Source organism: Aspergillus pseudoviridinutans, assembly GCF_018340605.1.
Source record: "Aspergillus pseudoviridinutans IFM 55266 DNA, scaffold_3, whole genome shotgun sequence".
Taxonomy (NCBI): domain Eukaryota; kingdom Fungi; phylum Ascomycota; class Eurotiomycetes; order Eurotiales; family Aspergillaceae; genus Aspergillus; species Aspergillus pseudoviridinutans.
In genome coordinates this window covers 3434816-3452565 of record NW_025091283.1, presented here as the reverse complement: position 1 = coordinate 3452565, position 17750 = coordinate 3434816, and the positions used below count along the sequence as shown (strand labels likewise).

The window sequence follows — 17750 nt, the reverse complement described above, 5'->3', positions numbered from 1 at the left end:
TCTTATAGAAGAGCATTTGTCATCGCGACTACTATTTCTTTGGTTATATCCGATATCTACAAACATTCCCCGCAGTTCCCCCACTATGGAGGCATTTGCAATGGACGGTAACCTCGGACTTTGATCCGGTCTGGCCTACAATTTATATTATTTATGATTTCAACCGCAGCTATTCTGTCCCTTTATCGAGCAACTATCTCCAGTCTTGTCCAAGTTGTCCTCTCCAGCTTCTAATCAACATCCGTCGGGAATGACGCCATCGGGTGTGATCCGAGTCCGTCGGATCACTTCCCTTAGCCTTATCCCCGAGGGTTCAGAGCAGAACGAAAAAAGGACGTTAAAGACAGAAGATGGGAGGTGAAGATCCTTGTACCAGCGGCTACTATCAATGGTTGTGCAAGTCCAAGGAATGAATAGGCTGAAGGAAGCATAGCAGTAGCTTAGAGGAGTCTGCATTGCGCAAAATATATCTTTATATTGACCATGCAACGAGTGGCATACACTTTGATTTCTGCCTCGAGGAGAGTGAGAGTGCCAAAGAAACAGTATGACCACGCTCAGGTGTAAACAAGATCCTCCTAGCTGAAAGGTGACAGACAGATGTCAGGGAGAGTGTGACTCAGAGCTATTGTTGTGTTGGCTGTCTCTCCACCATATCTACTCACTGCCAACAAACTCATTGATGCAATCCACATTTCTCCCTTCCACACAATCCATCATCATCAAAATCAACATCCTTGTTTACATCGCATTGCTTTTTCTCATAGTGGTTTTCATAGTGGCTCATCCCTACCTATATCGATGAGAGTACTATAGTTTGCCACCTAGTCTTCTGACTAGAGGTAGCACAAACATCGTCACTTTGCCGGGCTCGTTCGACAGCAGTCTACCGAGCAGGACAAACAAAATATCGACATCATACGCTTTGTCTTGCCCTCCTCAACGATTGGATAACCATCCATGCAACTCAATGGGCAAGAAACGTTGATGACGGCGCCGAAAGGGGGCTGAGTGGTCACTCTTCGCCTGACCTTTTCTGCTCGCGTGGAATGGATGCAGTGTCCATGAACAACTGTCATGTCTGTCAATCCTACTGTAAGTGGCGTTTTCATGTCTGCAAGGCTCTCTCCGCATCAGCCTTTCCTGCGTCAGGAGACGATGATTCGTCCGTCCAACATAAACCTCGACACTAGCGTTGACCCAGATTGGTTGTCCAGTGTGTCTTTGTCCGCTGGCGCGGGCGTTTACAAACCCACAGCATGCGATTACCACTAGCCTTCCCGACCAAGTATCATCATATTTCGGTGCCTGTGGAGTGTTGACATGTTCGAAGCATCGCCACTCATTCTCACAGTTACACATCAAAATCGACCAGACATCTGTACATGGAGGTTGATTCGCTGCCTATTAACGCCCAACCCCCGAGTCTGTGCTCTGATAGGGCCGCCAAGATGAAACACGCTGCCCAACTAGGCTCTTTACGATATTTATATACCAAGCTCTCTGGCGCTGGCTCTTCCTGGTTCTCTTTGTTCCCATAGACCCAGGGACGATAAGTTTTCTTCATCTTCTTTCTTGTATCATAATCTTGTACACTACAGCTGCCAGCCTCCCGAGGATCCCCCTGGACAACATTCTGATACTTGCGTCCGCTCACAGTTCCAGCCTGGTATTCAGTTTATCGACACATCTCTCTGTTCGATCTCTCCGACGCCTACACAACTCCGAGTGAGTGTGAGAAATCGACGGTGATACCATGCAAACCGCCACCAGGGAAGGATATCTAATCAGCCGTGCCACTGCCACAGGATAGCGTTTGCCAGTTTAGCTCCTCTGAGAGAAAGATTTGCCTGTCTTGTTACTCCCCTGGACGTCACCACGCATCTACCTTGGACTCATCGCGGCCGACAATGCCTCGATTTGGGCGCAAGCGGTCTCAATGGCCGCCACCTCCCTTGGTGGAGGACGAGGCCACCTCCCTCTCGCGGGAGCTCCACGGAATGTCCATGCTAGGAGAAAAGCCCGGAGTTGAAGGTGTCTGTGCCCGAGGAACCATTGACCAATGCCCTGTCATCCTGGATGCGCCTATTTTCGAGCCTTCGAAGACTAAAAAGTATGACCTGGATGAGTGCAGCCGTGAAAGCAGTTCTTCAGATGATAGTGCAGGGCCAGCCACGCCACCTGAAAGATTTGTACAGGATCCACTTCTCCACGTCGTTGATGATTCCCAGGGATTCCACTTGACGCCTCCTACGGTGCCTGTCCCCTTGCCGGTCAAGGAGACAAGGCCTCAAACCCAGCCAAGGAAGGAGGAGCGTCAGCCGCCCAGGATGTCCCAGAAAACCAGCAGCAGCCGTCAAAGAATGGAGTCGAGTCATACCATTTCCAGAACCCAAAGTGCAACAGGGAAGACGAACATTGATGTGAGAGCGACCGCTCAAGTCCCTCCTCGCCACCCTGAGCGCGTCTCTGTGCCTGCAAGGAACGGACAAGGTTCAGTGGGGATGCCTGCCGAGAAGACTACTTCTGCCGCGGTCCCAGAACGCTCCGGTAGCGTGAGGAATGGGCGTCGACAATCCCCCGGCGAGTCTCAACAATCGCGCTCATCAGCCGGGTATGTCTCCGATTCGGCTGCAAACAAGTTCCCAATGAATCCTGGAACTGCGCATCAGGAACCGCCTTCGCAGTCAAGCACGAGAGCTCACGCTGTCCCTCCCACAGGATCGGGCTTGGCTGAAAGGTTGGAAGAAAAATTGAGACAGCGACAGAAAGTTCGCGAGTCTGAAAGCTCTACTCAAGCAAGTGGACTGCCTTTTGCTCGTCCTACGGGTCCCACCGAACCGCCGTCCTCCGAGCCTCCTCAAGCTTCTCGGTGCACTGCACCTCCTGAGCCAGTGCCACGAGCTACTTCTCGCGCAACTCGTTCTAGAGCTTTGTCCACCCCAGCGAAGCCGACACCGGCTGCTCCCTGCTTAGAGGAAGTTGACCCGTTTCCTGCTTCACTCCGTACAGCGACGACTGAACCAATGCCCCCTGTATCATCTCAGTCGACAACAAAACGGACAGTATCCTTTTATGGCGACCAAGAACAGGAGCGCGAGCGATCAAGATCCTCAAGACGGCCGAGTCCTTCCAAAGCACTGGTTCGCCAGCCTTCCCCAGAAGAAGCTAGCCCCTGCCTTCTGCCTTGTCCGCGGTCTGTCCCTATGACCGGGTACCAGGACTGGTATACCATTAAGGGGATGGAACATCTTGACATCTGCCCTTCGTGCATGAAACAGATGCGCAATTCGCGATTCCAAGACTTGTTCATTCCCGGTTTACCGGTGCCACGTGGACAGAGAGTTCGGTGCTCGATGAGTGAGCCGTGGACACGACTTGCCTGGATGCAGACCATCAAGAAGCAGTATGAGACTTTGGACATGCTCCGGCAGATAACCCGGCCACCGCCAGGAAGCAAGCCATGCACGGGGCGCATCATCAGCGATCAGTTCTGGTACCGAATCATCGACCCGGAAACAGGCATGTACCTGCCAAAGTTCAACGTCTGCTCCGCGTGTATTCGCAACCTGCGCATTCTTATGCCGCAGTACCGCGAGACTTTCACGAGAAGCACGACGATGCAGGAACAGGTCTGTGATTTCGTGGCGGACAGTCCGCGGTTCGTCCAATACATCGACCTGCTAGACATTGCTGCAAATCGCGCCGAGCTTGAACGCTCGCCGCGGCCCGACATGACCGAGTTCCTGGCTTACGCTCGCCGCAAGGTCGTGCTACGGGACTGTCGCCGGGATCGACTGGTTCTTGCTATGTGGTACTACATGCCGCAGCTGCCCGAGTTCACGGTGTGCGAGGATTGCTACGACGACGTGGTGTGGCCGCTGGTGAAGGCGAATAAGCCCATCGCGCGGGAATTCTTGACCAGGATGCGACTCGCGCCAGGGGACGCACCGACTCGATGCCGGGAAGCCAGCTGCCAGCTGTACTCGCCCCGGATCCGGGCCAAGTTCCGCGACGCCGTGCAGCGAAATGATCTGGCGTACCTGAAGCTGATCGCACTGAAGCGCTACGACGTTGAGCAGCACATTCGGGAACGTCGAGAGGAGTTGTTGGAGGAGGAGCGCAAGGGATATGACTGTGACGCTGAGCTGCGGAGGACCTTGCTCGAGTGGAGAAGATGGGAGTGAGGGTGAAACGAATCATATCGACGGGCTATCGCGGGCGATCAGCCTTGTTCTCTAGATTATCACATGTACGGTATATGGGTATGGGTATGGGTATGGGTATTCTATAGACATGTATCAACAACGGAGCGAAAGTATGCAATGCAATGCACCAGATCAAACCTGCTCTGTAGCCTCGTAGCTTCACCTCATGATCCCTCCGCCTCCCTCACCAACTCACTCAGAGTCACAACTTGATACCCTCGCCTCTTCAACTCAGGCAAAACTTTTCTGAGCATCGGCCGCGTCCAGCTCCTCCGATCATGACAGATAATCACACTCCCCGGCCGCACCATACTCAGCACATGCGCCGCATTCACCCACGCATACGGAACCTGGGGATCATGCGGATACACACTCCCCAGCGCAATCCGCAGCCCCAAAGCCCCCACCAGCCTCCTCATCCTCTCACTGAAGAACCCCGACCCCGGCCGAAACCACCTAACCGCCGGCTCCTCGACCCCAGCCCGCGCATACACATCACTAATCCGCGCCTGCACCCCCGCAATCTGCGCCGAGAGCACGTCGTCCCGCAGCGCGCGCGATGGCTCGTCCCGCATAGCATGGTTCCCCAGCTCGTGGCCCGCGCGCACCAGGTCCGTGAGCGCGGCCTCGCGCCCGTCCACCTGCGAGCCAATCACGAAGAACGTCGCGGACGCGCTGTGCGCCTTTAGCGTTGCTGCTATCTCCGGTGTGTATTGCGAGGGGGCATCGTCGATGGTCAGCGCGACGAGCTTCTTGTGCGGGGGGAGGGGGACGTGGAAGAGGACGTCCGGGTAGCGGTGTTGGAGGTAGCGGATGAGGAGGCTTGGCGGTTTGTAGATCAGATACAAGGGGGAGAGGAGGAGGGCAGTCAGGAGGATGGGGAGGAGCATTACGAAGAGGCGTTTGAGTTTCCGGCGGCGGCGGTAGCAGCTGTAGAGCATGGTGTTGTGAGGTGGTGAGTTCAATGTCTTGGGGATGGTGGTTTGGTGTTGGGAGATTTTGGGTATGGGGTTGTTTCACCGAGCAGTTGTACGCGTCGGCAGCCACATGGAGTACGGAGTAGGGAGTAGTCTTCTAAGATAAGTATATAAATAGTTATATAGCCTGAAAAACTTGTATAGATTGTCTATTCAACCCTGACACTGGATAAGCATTGAAAATATACAGACATCATGAAATTCGGAATAAATATAACATAAGGCTTGGGGAGTATGGAGAAGCTAGTTGACTGATACTACTCAATGCATAGCGAAGGCGATCCAAGTTAGAATACATTATCCCTGTTATATACAAATATCCCAGCCCAGCTCGCATTGCACCCAACTCCAATCCTAACAGCCTAGATGAAGATTGAAACCCGCTATATATCCATGCATGTATCATCCCACCAACCCAACTACCTCTCCAGGCCACTTCTTACCCCAGACAATGGCCCTTGGCGGCACTCGCCCACCGATCGGAGCCAGTACCCGAATCTTGCCCTTCTCGCTATCTACATCGGCCACGTACAGGAATCCCATGAGGCTGGCATCGCGAATCTCTGCCGGACTGGCATTCGGCGCGGCGTGTGTAATTGCGAGCAGGGAATTGGCGAGCGTGTTCGGTGCAGGAGATGGAACTTTTTTCAGGGGTACAGACGAGCTGCCTGATGCTGCATCCTCGCCTGACGATCCTGCCAAGCCAGGCACGGAGGGAGCGAACGACGTCTCCTCTGAACGCTGGGTCTCTGGACCGTCCGCATCATTGCTTCCTCCAGGGAAGAATGCGTCGCTGGTGCCGAATTGGGACGGATCGTATTCGTCCTCATCTTCATCTGAAGAGGCGATTGTGTAGTTATAAACGGCCAAGGAGTCGAAATCGAGCTGTTGGGCATGAGGAGAGAGGGTAACGTTTGTGGTCGAAGACGCAGACATCGAGAGTGCCGCCGATGCCGTAGAAGGAATAGGGTTGCCGAAGAAGTATGTTCGAATCTGCGACTCGCGCACTGCCTTCATGAACGCTGCGTCGCGATCCACGCAGCCGCCAGACTTGGAGAGCTTCACGACTGTGATCCGCTCGTCCGACGCCGCAGCAGACGCACTGGATGTCGGCTTGTTATCGTAGTTCTTCATCATGGTGCTGTAAAGCCGTTCTGAGCCTATGACCAGGATGTTTGTAACTGTAAAGGTCAGTCTCATAGCCACCGCGGGAAGCAGAAAAGGAGGAAACCTACTTGCAAACTCCGTCACGATGTGGTTGATAATCTCAAGACTACCCGGCTTGCCAGCGCTCAAAATGCCCGGCGTGTCAACGATGATGCCCGTCTCGCGTGTGTCTTCATCCTCGGCCATCCGCCCCGTCACACTCAGCGCCAGCCGTGACACAATAGGCCGATAAACAGCACCCTCCGCCTCGAGCGGATTCTGCAACGGATAGAAATAAACCAACGGCAGCTTAACAGGCACCGCACTCGGTCCAGACATGGGACTACTCCCCCACCCCTCCTCAACATTCATCATCGTCCGGAACGCCGTCGCCGTTAGGGTCCCAGGGACGCTGAGCATGCCCTCCGCCGGATCCAAATTGACCACAATCGGCTGCCTCCCGACTTTGGTCGCATACGCCGTCAGTATCTTCGCCACGCTGGTCTTCCCCGCGTTCTCGGGCCCCAGAATCAGCACCCGCGGCCCGTCCTTGCCCGTCGCCTTGGCCTCCTGGCGCATCGTCTCCAGCGCGAAATGCACATTCGCGTACTCGACCATCGGCGTCTCCTCGGCCGTATACTCGCTCTGGCAGCCTCCCGCGCCGTAGCCACGAGCCCCCTCGCCGTTCAGACCCGCCGATGCCAGTCCATCGGTCGTCGATATCGTATCGCCTGCGCTGACCTCGAGCGTGCAGCCGTGCCAGGTGTAGATCGCTGCCTTCGTCCCGGAGAAGGTATACGTCTGCGATGCAGCAAGTTCCGTGCCGAAAAGCTCTGCGGTGCCGGCCAATAACTACAGCACGTAAGTAAACGTTGTATTAGCCATTGCAATGCGTCATCGAGGAATGACAGTAACCAAGCCCCTTTCATCACTATTACCCACCTTGACTCGTATAGCTGCCCCAAATGCAACCTCAAACCTCCATTCTGAACCCTTGGACAAGGTAATCTGTGTTGGCGGTGCGGAGACAAACTCCCTCTCCGCTGACGCTTGCGAGAGCTCTAAACCGGGGAGCGACATTGCATCGCTGTACTGCACAGATAAATAGGCAAGTACTCAATTGACACAAGTCTGACACAAATATGTGTCCTTGTTTTTGTGACTGAATGTGAAGCTGAAGGGTGCCGAGAAATGGTGCTGGAGCTCTTGGGAGCTTCATGGTTGCGGTGATGTTTTGAATGTTTGCAGTGCGGATCGATTCGCCCTATTACTTCCAGACCCGAACGTTAATAAACTGATGGATGAATCAACTATTGCTACCAAGTAAAGGCATTTGATTTAACACATTATGCTCTGAAAATGGTACGGTAACGCCATCTTTCTATACATGTTGGCACACTACAACTAACCTACAGTGCCTTAGAAGACTGCCAGAGTCACTCATTCATATCATACTGCATGCATTGCTTCTCTAGTGTCCAACAGTGAGGAGGGGTCAAGGGGCCTTCAAACAAGAAACGGAGACGGGTGCCGTAGATCAGGTATCCAGAAACCAAGTAAAGAACAGAGAGAAACGTAGAAAAGAAGGAATGGAGATGCAAAGCTCCTCGCTTTCAATGTCCCAACCCAACACCTTTGGCAAAGTAAAGCTGCAAATACCCGCAAGACCTATGGACAGGAATATTTCCCTTTGCATTGAAAGGGCGATTATTAGAAAAACCATAGAATATCAATACAGTACATCAAGAATCACCGGGATAAGATATTGAAATGGCAATGTGAAGGGTTTCTTGGAGGAAAAGGCAGGGGAAGGCCAGCAGGGGAATTTCTCAGAGGAACAGGCAGCATGTGAGGGGGAGGGGGTTTCGGTAGGAAGGATTAGACGCTTCTCTTCAGTCTGGAGCATCATCAGACAATCCTTCTACCAGGTAGAGTGCGGTGAAGGGAGGGGATCGTGTTGGACAATTTCCGGAAGAATGGAACTCGATACAGCATGATTCATACGGGTAATCATACTCTGCTCCTGGCCCTCGAAGGCCAGGGAAGAGCCGGGTTGGATTTCCTAGAAGAAATAGGGAATGGAAGCTCTGGTGTATACGGTTAGAACGGAATCTGACACCAGTGGGTTTCAGGTACTTACGCAAGTGCAAAGACAGCCGTAACACCGACCAAGGCACGGTTCCTCACACGCTCACGCTTCAGCTTCTCTTCCAAGACCTTTGCCCTCTTGGCGCGCAGGGCCGAGGCCGCTCTGGTCTCATCATCCTCCTCGTCCTCACTGAGCACGTCGGTCTTGCGCTTTTTGGCACCCTTAGGTGACGACGCTTCGGGCTGTTCACCTTCGGTGGCCTGAACCTTGATCGCTTCCTCGACCATTTCCTTGGCCTTGGCGATCATCTTCTCTGTGTCCTCTGCAGAAGGTGCCTCAGGAAGGCTAACAGGCATCTCGACGGAGATCGTCGTCTGAGTGGTTCTAACATCGTCCACTGTGTCGGCAGTCGTCTTGACGTCAACCTTGACTTTCTCTTCTTCGCCCTCATCCTCCTCACGAATGGCGGCGACCCTCTTCCTGAGAGTCGGCTTGGTTGTGACCCCTTTCTCTTCGACATATTCCTCCACACTAGGCTCGACAGTTCCGTTGGCTGATCCAGCATCAGCGGTAGACGCGGTCATGTCCAAAGCGTTCTGAAGGCTGGCACTGGCAGCACTGGCCTCCTCCGCACTCGCCTCCTTGGCTGCACGAGTCTTCCTCGGCTTGCGAGGGGAGGTGGTGGCTCTTTTACTGGGCGAAGCAGACCGTCCCCTTCTCGTACGCTGCGATGGGGCCGAGAGCTGGGTCGGGGCTTCAATGGGCGGAAGTTCGAATTTCGGAGGAGGTGTAATCTGTTTCTTTGGGGTTTGAGGAATCTCTGTGGGATCGAGCAGAGCACGAACCCAGTCGTACATCTGATATTCCTTGGCCAACTCCAACGCTACGGACAATCAGCGGAAATTCACTTGGGGGTTGCTGGTCATCTCCAGACGTGCTTACCAAGTAAGGGGCTGACCCAGATATTGCCGGCGATTTCATCCTCGCTGGTGCCCTCCCGAGTCTTCAAGTATTCCCGTTCAGCCTTCTCTTCCTCCAACTTCGCCCATGGGAAAGCGATCTTGAACATTCCAGTAGCGCTGACATATCCATCCTTGCTCCGTCGCTGATTGAATGAAATCGATCAGAATCGGTCACCGTGACCATCAACGAAGGGCGAAGCGGTTTCACTCACCATGAGAAAGTAGGTTTCCGGGTGCTGCTGAGGGGCATGCGACGCGAAAATCTCGGAGCCTTTCAGGTCTTTTGGCAGCTTCGCGCGCAGATGGGCATATTCAAAGGGGCCCAGATTCTCAGGCTTGGTTGCGTTAGATGTTCCAATCTGCGTAGGCTTGACAGCGAGGTTTGTTTTTCCTAGACGGCGGAGCGCCAGGAGTTCCTCATCTGTTCTCCCTCCGGAAGGAACGGGTTAGCCCTGCGCAATTCTCACGTCGTACAGCGTCTCCTGGTCGAAGCATCGAGAGCGATTTTGGAGCCGAGGATGCGAAATGAAATGGTGAAGTTTCAACTTACACGAAGGGGATTGGTCCGGGAGGACGAACGGGTTGTTCCTCTTTGGCAGAGATCGCACCATGATGTACGGCTAATGTGAGTCTAGATGGTAAATTGAAGGATGGGACTGCGCCTGAGAATTATAAACGAAATTCTCCAGATGGTAGATAGATAAACTCTTGCGCGCAGGGAAGGATTGCGAGATGCGACGCCAAAGCGGCGGCCACGTTGCAGGCGCGTCTGCGGTTGCTCTCCGAAGAGGTTCACTCCTGAGGATATAGACGTCACCACAGAAGGGTGCGCACACACACAACGGTGATAGTGCCACACGCAAATGGTTTTATGATTTGATCTTGGGCGGATGATAAACTCTCGCGCGGGGGGAGGGTACACAGACAGATCCGCGACGAGCCAGGAGATAGTTCAATTCGCGATCAAAAATACGCCTGAAAGTTGATAAAAGATAAAAGGGTATGGGCAAAGCAGGGGGCACGCAAAATAAGAAGAGGGCGTTTTGCTGGGCTTAGGCTTCTTACGCAGTCCTTACCGTATTGTTGATTCAACAGACTCGCATCACCCTTGGCAATTAGCTATTGACCAATTGAAATGAGGTTCTAGTCACATGAGCTGCCAAAAGCGGAAAGATAGCAGTGGGCTCGGTACATCCCCCGGTATTCGATTACGAGTATGTGACAGGCGGGTGGTCTGCCACTGTATTAATGCCTTGGTGCCTTATCATGAGGAGGAGGGATCGTCCGGTTGTGCTTCTGCTTCTTCATCCATGGTTGGTTCATCCTCGTTCCGCGTCATAGTGACCCCTATCCCAAGCTGAGGTAGCTCTCCTGGTGTCAAAAGGCACATCAACGACGCGTTTATCGGACGGATTGAAAACAGCCATTGCGTTACATCCAGGCATTTTTACTAATGGTTGATTGCCAACATCTGAAAAGAAATATCACCTATATCTCGAGTCTACTCTTTGGACAACCCCACCGTCTCATGATTTATTACAGAGTGGACCACTCGAGTCAACCCAGGCCTCGAAGTTGAAAAGGACTCGGAGAGGAGGCACTCGCTCCCGGCACAAAGCGAAATAAGCGATCCACTAAGACACACCGCTTCATTGTTATTTAAGCCTTGAGGCTTGAATTCGATAACAACCGGAATGTCATGGGTGATATATAGTTTCATTGATCCAAGGTCAGGATCCATTTCTTCCCCCTGGCTAGAAGCTGTAGTGGCTTCTAGWCATTGCAATCCACCTTACTGCATGGTCTATCTAATTGTTCGCATATCCTAAGATCAGCCCACACCTTTATCCCAGTCACTGTAGTGAGTGTATCTCTCTACTCTGTAGGCTATGTAGCTTTATTTTGCGCAAGGACTCCACTGGGCCTGCCTGCTATCATTGCCCTGCAGCGGCCAGCAACAGAAGTCCCAAGAAGCATAGACAAAACCTGAACGATCATTATGATAACATCCTCGATCGTCGTCACAATGGCACAGAACATGGTTTTCAGAGACCATATACCTGACTTGGTCATCTCACAAGCCCATCTATCTATCCCTGAGTGATAATCATGAGCTTCCACTAAATTCTAGGCCCTGTCCTCACCGCCCTTCTCAACATCTCGAAGCAATTGGTATCTCAGCGCCTTCTCCCCCCACCAGAGCGTATCAGACTAACGAAGCGATCCCCGCCAGTCTTTTGGCCAGAATAACTACTAGAGTCCTCCAGAGACTCTCTTGAATCTCTCTTTTGCATTCTTTTAAATTTGTATCTCTTTTGCTAAGACCTCTGTCGGATATACCTCCCTTAGCAATTGCATATATATATACCCACCCGCTCTTATCCGCGGCCCCCCCTCTAGTGCCACCATCCTTGGTTCAGGTACCCCGCCAAAAGAAGCCCATCAACAAACAACAGCTAAACTCACAATGACTGAACACGACGATGATCTCGTTGCCTCGAAGACCGAGGGCTTCAAGGTAGGGGAGAAGAAGACAATTGAAGAATACACAAAACTCGGTATGTTGAGGCTCTCTACACTACCCTTTCATGCCAATCTTTCCGGCAATTCTTCCCTGCATTCGGGATTACCAGTCATCCCCTTACCGCAAGCCCGCCTCTATCTCAAGGCCCCCAAATGCAAGCTAAATACTGATATACCACACCCTGACAGACCAGAATGACGAATCCCTGAACCGCTGGAAAGCCTCCCTCGGCCTCAACACCGGCAACCCGATCGGAGACCCCAACGACCCCAGAAAATGCATCATCAAATCCCTCGCCCTGGAAGTCGAGGGCCGTCCCGACGTCGTGATTGAGCTGTCCGCGCCCGGTGCCCTCGAGGCGCTCAAGGACAAGCCATTCACGATCAAGGAAGGAGCGACCTTCCGCATCAAGGTCCAGTTCCAGGTGCACCACGAGGTCCTGAGTGGTCTCAAGTATCTGCAGGTGGTGAAGCGCAAGGGAATCAGAGTCAGCAAGGACGAGGAGATGCTGGTGAGTAGTACCGATTTATGAAGCGTAACTCGCCTTGTGCGTCGTTTAACCTGGCCTCGTAGGGAAGCTATGCCCCCAGCACCACGGACAAGCCGATTTACGAGAAGAAGTGTGAGTCACTCCGTCCTGAAGTGCATCCAAAACTTGGTGCTCATTGAATACAGTCAACCCCGAAGAGGCCCCCTCGGGAATGCTCGCCAGAGGACACTACAACGCTGTCTCCAAGTTCATCGATGACGACAACCAGACCCATCTCCAGTTCGACTGGTCGTTCGACATTGCCAAGGACTGGTAGGCTCCTTTTTGACAGTATCTATTATATAATGTCTCGTCTTTGAATATACCATTATCAGCGTATTTGGAAAATTTACATGCGTTGGACGAATCTCCTTGTCAAAAATCCTCTGGACATTCGAATCTACAGGACAGGATTTACGTTTTTGTTATAAAGACAAAAAGCTTACACAGAAAATTGAAAAGAAACCTGAGTGACAGTTGATTTTACATTCGGTATATGCCTCATCTGAAACATCTTTGTTACATCGTATCAATGCCATCTATAAATGCTCTTCCGGGTGCCAGACTCCAAGCTTTGCATCGGCAAGCACGGCATGCAAAAGAAAAACTAATACAGAAATAAAGGGTATCACAAAAAGTAATCAATCACAGGATTCTGGCCGTCCTTGTTCTGTTGCGCTTGTTGTTCTCCACGGTGGATATCGTTCTCCGGCGCGGCATCGAAGATGTTGAAGTATCTCTCCCCAGTGTCACTTACTTCAAGAACACTGGCGAGATTCCCGCACCGGTAGCAATAGTTGGGCGCACTCCACACCGTACTCAGACGGTCGTCATAGAGAACCTGATACCCTTCCTGGCAGAGCTGATGCGCCCGCAAAATATGCGACATGCTATTCACCTCGAGGAATTTTCGAACGACCTGCGCACCGAATGTGTACCCTGCTCCTCTCGGTGATAGCGAGAACTCGTCGCGTTCGGTGTCGGGGTCGGACCAGACCAGATCGGCCATGGGACCCTCGTGAGGGATCTCGCGGAACCGATCGATAATCTTGATCTGGTCTATTGAGTGGATCGAGGGGGAAAGGCCACCGTGTACGCAGAAAATCTGATCGTTGATGACCACGCTAAGGGTGAGAAAGTCAAACATGTCGGTGAAGTAGTGCCACACGTTGGCGTTGCCGTATTTCCGCGCACACTCTGTATAGAAGCCGTAGGACTGGGTGACACCGCGCGATTCGTGGTTACCGCGGATGAGATGAACGCGTTGGGGGTATCGTAGCTTCAGGCAAACGAGAAGGGAAATCGTCTCGACGCTGAACAGACCGCGATCCACGTAGTCGCCTACGCAAATGAACCGTCAGCACCGCATCTCCTCAAAATGCAACAACCCGGTGAAACTAACCCAGAAACAAATAATTCGTGTTGGGACAAAACCCCCCGATCTTAAAGATCTCAATCATGTCGAAGAACTGCCCGTGGATATCTCCCACAACAGTGACCGGAGCTCTGATATGCACCACATTGCTCTCCTTCATCAGCAGCTCTTTAGCTTTGGCGCATATTGCTTCAATCACGGTATCCGCCAACAACTCTTTCCTATAGAGCCGCTCGATGCACTCGTCCAGGTCGATGCTAGCTGTCAAACGATAAGTTTTTGCAAGAGAGAGAGAGCGAGGCGCACGGGGTCAACATACCCGGCAACCCTGGCATTGCGGCTGAATTGGCTTCGAGAGAGCCCCCAAGGATCGCTCTCCGAGATAATAGTGATACAGAAAAAGACGATAAGGAATGGCACGTGCCAAATTTTTCAGATAAGGTTCGAAAGTACCACAACCAGCAAGAGAAAGATGATCAAATGACAGAGGACACTATGAGTGCGGACTCGAAAAGGGGATGGTCTGAAGTGTTCCTGCAACCGCTGGCATCATGGCCGACAGACCAAGAGAGCGTGTGCGGGCACTGACTGGATCCGCGATAACGGGGAGTAGGGAGTTCAGTAGATGATATGGATGCACTCCTGGTTTTCCATCGATCAGTTGGCGTCAATGTAGTTAGCTCCTCGCTGAACAGATCTAGGCACGCATGACACCTTTACTAATCACGATCATCCACAAACTGCTCCAGGCCATCAATCATCAACGCACGGAGACAATTACCATTCTGCCACGGGATACCGCCTGCTTCGTCCTATCAAAGCTAAAGGCAGCCCTAAGAGGTTAGTTCGCCACGCGAGGTCGGTCCTTGTGCCTTGCCCTGACTCGGACTAACACTGCAACAGGGAGGATCCATGCTCACAGGGCACGCGTAGGCACCGTCTAAGTGATACAATTTATTCTATCCAATCATTCCATTGTATGTCAGAGTGCGGTATCGTGCCATATATACATATAGACCATCAATTGCGAATCTCCAAGAGGCTACTCCAAAGCCAATGACGTTCCAAATATGGGCAACACACTAGAAGCCGCGTAACCCAGGAGCCCCGGGCTGATCATGCGACAAAAGCTGTTGGGCTTCCTGCTGGTCCTCTGAAGCGCTTTCTTCATCCTCCTCGTCTCCCTCGTCTTCGTCGTCCTCCTCTTCCTCCTCTTCGTCTTCGTCGCCATCATCCGTCTCTTCCTCGGTCTCTTCTTCCTCCGAGTCCGTCACTTCTTCTCCGGACTCAGTTTCCTCCTCCTCCGTTTCAGACTCCTCCTCTAGCCACTGGTCAAGGGTTTTAGTCTTTGCCGCAGAAGCACCTGCTCTCGCGTGGCCGTTTTGTTGCCGTTTCATGGCTGCAGCATTACTCTCGTGTTCCATCAGGGCCCGGTCAAGCCTTTCACCTGCCGTCATAGCCGCTCTTTCGGTCAGTTCCGGCTTCGTCTCAGATTCTCGGAGGCTGGGGTCTGGCTCTTGTCCCGGTTCAACCCACTCGGGAAGATCGTGGTAGCCACTCAGCCCAAAAGGACCAGCGTCTGGCCCCACGATAAGGGTGGATGAGCCGAGAAGTAAATCCTTTCGCGTCTCCGACGGGCTTGGGGCATGTGGAACAGGCTTAGGTGCTAGCAGAATGAGGTTCGCGAGCTCAGTCGAAGCGGGGTTGGCCAAGAGGGCTTTTAACATTCGAGCTCGGTCACGGAGGTCGTAGGAGGAGTCGTATCGAGCAAGGAGGAGAATGTATCGCCAAAGGAGAGTAATTTGGTCCTGTTGCGGCTCTTCTTTTCGCTGGTCTTCTTCATTGCCCTCGTTGACTTCTGGTTCTTTAGCGGCATCATCCGCCCACTCATTATGTTCCTGGTTTGTTTTGGGTTCCGATACCGACGGGATCTCTGCATGTTGCTTTGGAGGATTTCGCAGCAGGTGGTGCAGGTATACCTTCGCACCTAACAAAACAATCTGCTGTTTCACAGGCTCGGGTTCATCCGCAAATTTTTGTACCAAAATTCGCAGAACATCTGGTGCGATATTCCTCTTGGGATCTACTCCTGCGAATTCCCCAACCAGCCATATTATGGTCGCTCTGGCTTCCGGGCTACTGGACGAACCAAGATGCTTCACAAGCTGAATAACTGTTCGTTCATGAGAAGCCGGGTCTTGTTGAATCAGATGCCTAATCACGGTCAAGGACTCTGATACTAGAGTCTCATCAAGGCTCGTGATCTGGCGGAGTAGAACAACCAAGCAATATTTCGCAGTGTTGGGGTCATTCTGCGCGCAACGCCCAAGGGCGCGAACACTCTCACGGACAAGGTCTTCATCCGCACCATTTGAGAAATGTTCCAGCTCGTTAATGATCACACCCTTGAGATGCAAACCACAATGAGGGAAGAGAATTGTAAGAACTTCAAGCTTCAGACGCCATATGTGAGGCGGATCTGAAGCATGCACGAAGAAGTGAGATACGTACTTGGTGAACAACTTTGGGTGTTTCAAGGAGACGACAACAATATTATAAAGCGCAATGTGTTGTATGTCTTGGGGGCTTCGAAGGAGAGCAACCAAAGGACCGACAGCAGCAGCAAGATACTCGGGTGGCGCAAGATATAGGAAGCAACGGACAACGCTGACGATAACGGCGGAATTGCGGTTCTGTAAAAGCAACCTGCAAGACCGGAATAGTAGCTCCAAATCGGGATCTATCACGGGCATCTCATATTCCTCGCCATCGCCCTGAGTTTCACCACCTTGTTCGTCGTCGTAGAATCCTCTGGAAACTGCGCTCTTCATCTTCTGAGTCTTCCGGGGAAAGCATTTTCGTGCGTAAAAGGTCAAGAGGCGCAATGTCGCAAGCTGGCCCCATTCGTCCATATCGACTAGCTTCTTGACCAAGCTCCGATAGTGTTTATGAATCAGATCAATCCGATCGGGACAAATTTCGAGAAATGCGGACACAGCGGGCCCAGCGACAAAGTACTGAGTGTCGCCTAGTAGGGTAGACACATAGCCGATCAGCTGGGGTAGAGTGTTTGGATCAAGGCGATAGCATTTTGGTATGGCCAATGCGGCAGCTTTACGGACATGAGGGCTCATGTCACCGCAACCTCGTTTGATCGCAAGGGAAACAATCTGGCTGATGACCGGCACTCTGATCCCAGACATTGCACGTAAAGCCATTGCTCGCACTTGGGGATTTTGATCCGTAAGCGACTTTTGGATCGTGTTGATTGACAAAAGCGCAAGGTCTGGCTCCGTCTCCGCATGATGAACCAGGTATATGTAGACCAGTTTCTTCACTTCGATATTTGTGTTTGCGACGTTCTTGACGACATATGAGAAGAAAGGAAGGGAAGGCTCGGACGAATACATCAACTAAGAGAGTCACGCAGCGAGACACATAGTCAGACTAAGTAACAGCTCGATTGGGTTGCCCAAAACTTACGGAGATCACCTTTCGCATGCCATCCAGGACCTCACGGTCATTGCGGCTCTCCAGGAGCTTCTTAATTTGAGAAGCGCTGTGATTGCGAGACATCAAACCTGTACTCGACCCTCGGCTTAAAGCGGCCGACTGAGCTGCCTCCAAGGTCAGTTCTCGAGCTGTTCCAGACAATGATCAGTAATGGAGGGCGGAAGATAACGTTCGGCGAGAGTGTTACCTGTTTCCAGCATTGAGGAAATCCTGGAGATCGTCTCCATGTTGTAGCTGTCAAAATCCGCAGGCCCTTCGCGGGCGCACGCGGCAGGATCAATTTAAGATTTTGATTCGTGAAGCTTGTGGATAGAGGAGAGGGGGAAGGTTCCATGAAGATCAGCGGAAGAAGTGCGGGTGACTTGGCTATCAACAGCTTAGGCCGGCGGATGATGCAAGCGAGAACGGTACATCCCGCCATCCAATA

The 17750-nt window shown here is 52.3% G+C and overlaps 7 protein-coding genes across 7 annotated transcripts; 2 read left to right on the top strand and 5 right to left on the bottom strand.

The window, feature by feature from the left end:
- Nucleotides 1–1910: 1910 nt before the first annotated feature.
- On the top strand, nucleotides 1911–4187 carry Asppvi_004952 (uncharacterized protein; the record flags this gene model as incomplete). The annotated part of the gene is made up of 1 exon (XM_043300891.1): nucleotides 1911–4187. One exon carries the CDS (start codon nucleotides 1911–1913, stop codon nucleotides 4185–4187), a length of 2277 nt encoding a protein of 758 aa, XP_043156826.1.
- Nucleotides 4188–4372: 185 nt separating this feature from the next.
- Asppvi_004951 (chitin deacetylase CDA4) lies at nucleotides 4373–5149 on the bottom strand (the record flags this gene model as incomplete). The annotated part of the gene is made up of 1 exon (XM_043300890.1): nucleotides 4373–5149. The coding sequence occupies one exon, from the start codon at nucleotides 5147–5149 to the stop codon at nucleotides 4373–4375; it is 777 nt and encodes a 258-aa protein (XP_043156825.1).
- Nucleotides 5150–5587: 438 nt separating this feature from the next.
- Nucleotides 5588–7411, bottom strand: Asppvi_004950 (cleavage polyadenylation factor subunit CLP1; the record flags this gene model as incomplete). The annotated part of the gene is made up of 3 exons (XM_043300889.1): nucleotides 5588–6366; nucleotides 6421–7183; nucleotides 7274–7411. 3 exons carry the CDS (start codon nucleotides 7409–7411, stop codon nucleotides 5588–5590), a joined length of 1680 nt encoding a protein of 559 aa, XP_043156824.1.
- A 982-nt stretch (nucleotides 7412–8393) lies between these two features.
- On the bottom strand, nucleotides 8394–9993 carry Asppvi_004949 (KilA-N domain-containing protein; the record flags this gene model as incomplete). Its single annotated transcript, XM_043300888.1, has 5 exons — nucleotides 8394–8418; nucleotides 8472–9303; nucleotides 9363–9525; nucleotides 9595–9803; nucleotides 9933–9993. The coding sequence occupies 5 exons, from the start codon at nucleotides 9991–9993 to the stop codon at nucleotides 8394–8396; spliced, it is 1290 nt and encodes a 429-aa protein (XP_043156823.1).
- Nucleotides 9994–11849: 1856 nt separating this feature from the next.
- Asppvi_004948 (rho GDP-dissociation inhibitor) lies at nucleotides 11850–12712 on the top strand (the record flags this gene model as incomplete). Its single annotated transcript, XM_043300887.1, has 4 exons — nucleotides 11850–11940; nucleotides 12095–12417; nucleotides 12480–12528; nucleotides 12582–12712. The coding sequence occupies 4 exons, from the start codon at nucleotides 11850–11852 to the stop codon at nucleotides 12710–12712; spliced, it is 594 nt and encodes a 197-aa protein (XP_043156822.1).
- Nucleotides 12713–13063: 351 nt separating this feature from the next.
- Asppvi_004947 (serine/threonine-protein phosphatase) lies at nucleotides 13064–14145 on the bottom strand (the record flags this gene model as incomplete). The annotated part of the gene is made up of 3 exons (XM_043300886.1): nucleotides 13064–13776; nucleotides 13838–14071; nucleotides 14130–14145. The coding sequence occupies 3 exons, from the start codon at nucleotides 14143–14145 to the stop codon at nucleotides 13064–13066; spliced, it is 963 nt and encodes a 320-aa protein (XP_043156821.1).
- Nucleotides 14146–14892: 747 nt separating this feature from the next.
- On the bottom strand, nucleotides 14893–17550 carry Asppvi_004946 (AP-3 complex subunit beta; the record flags this gene model as incomplete). Its single annotated transcript, XM_043300885.1, has 3 exons — nucleotides 14893–17223; nucleotides 17294–17451; nucleotides 17511–17550. The coding sequence occupies 3 exons, from the start codon at nucleotides 17548–17550 to the stop codon at nucleotides 14893–14895; spliced, it is 2529 nt and encodes an 842-aa protein (XP_043156820.1).
- Nucleotides 17551–17750: the final 200 nt, after the last annotated feature.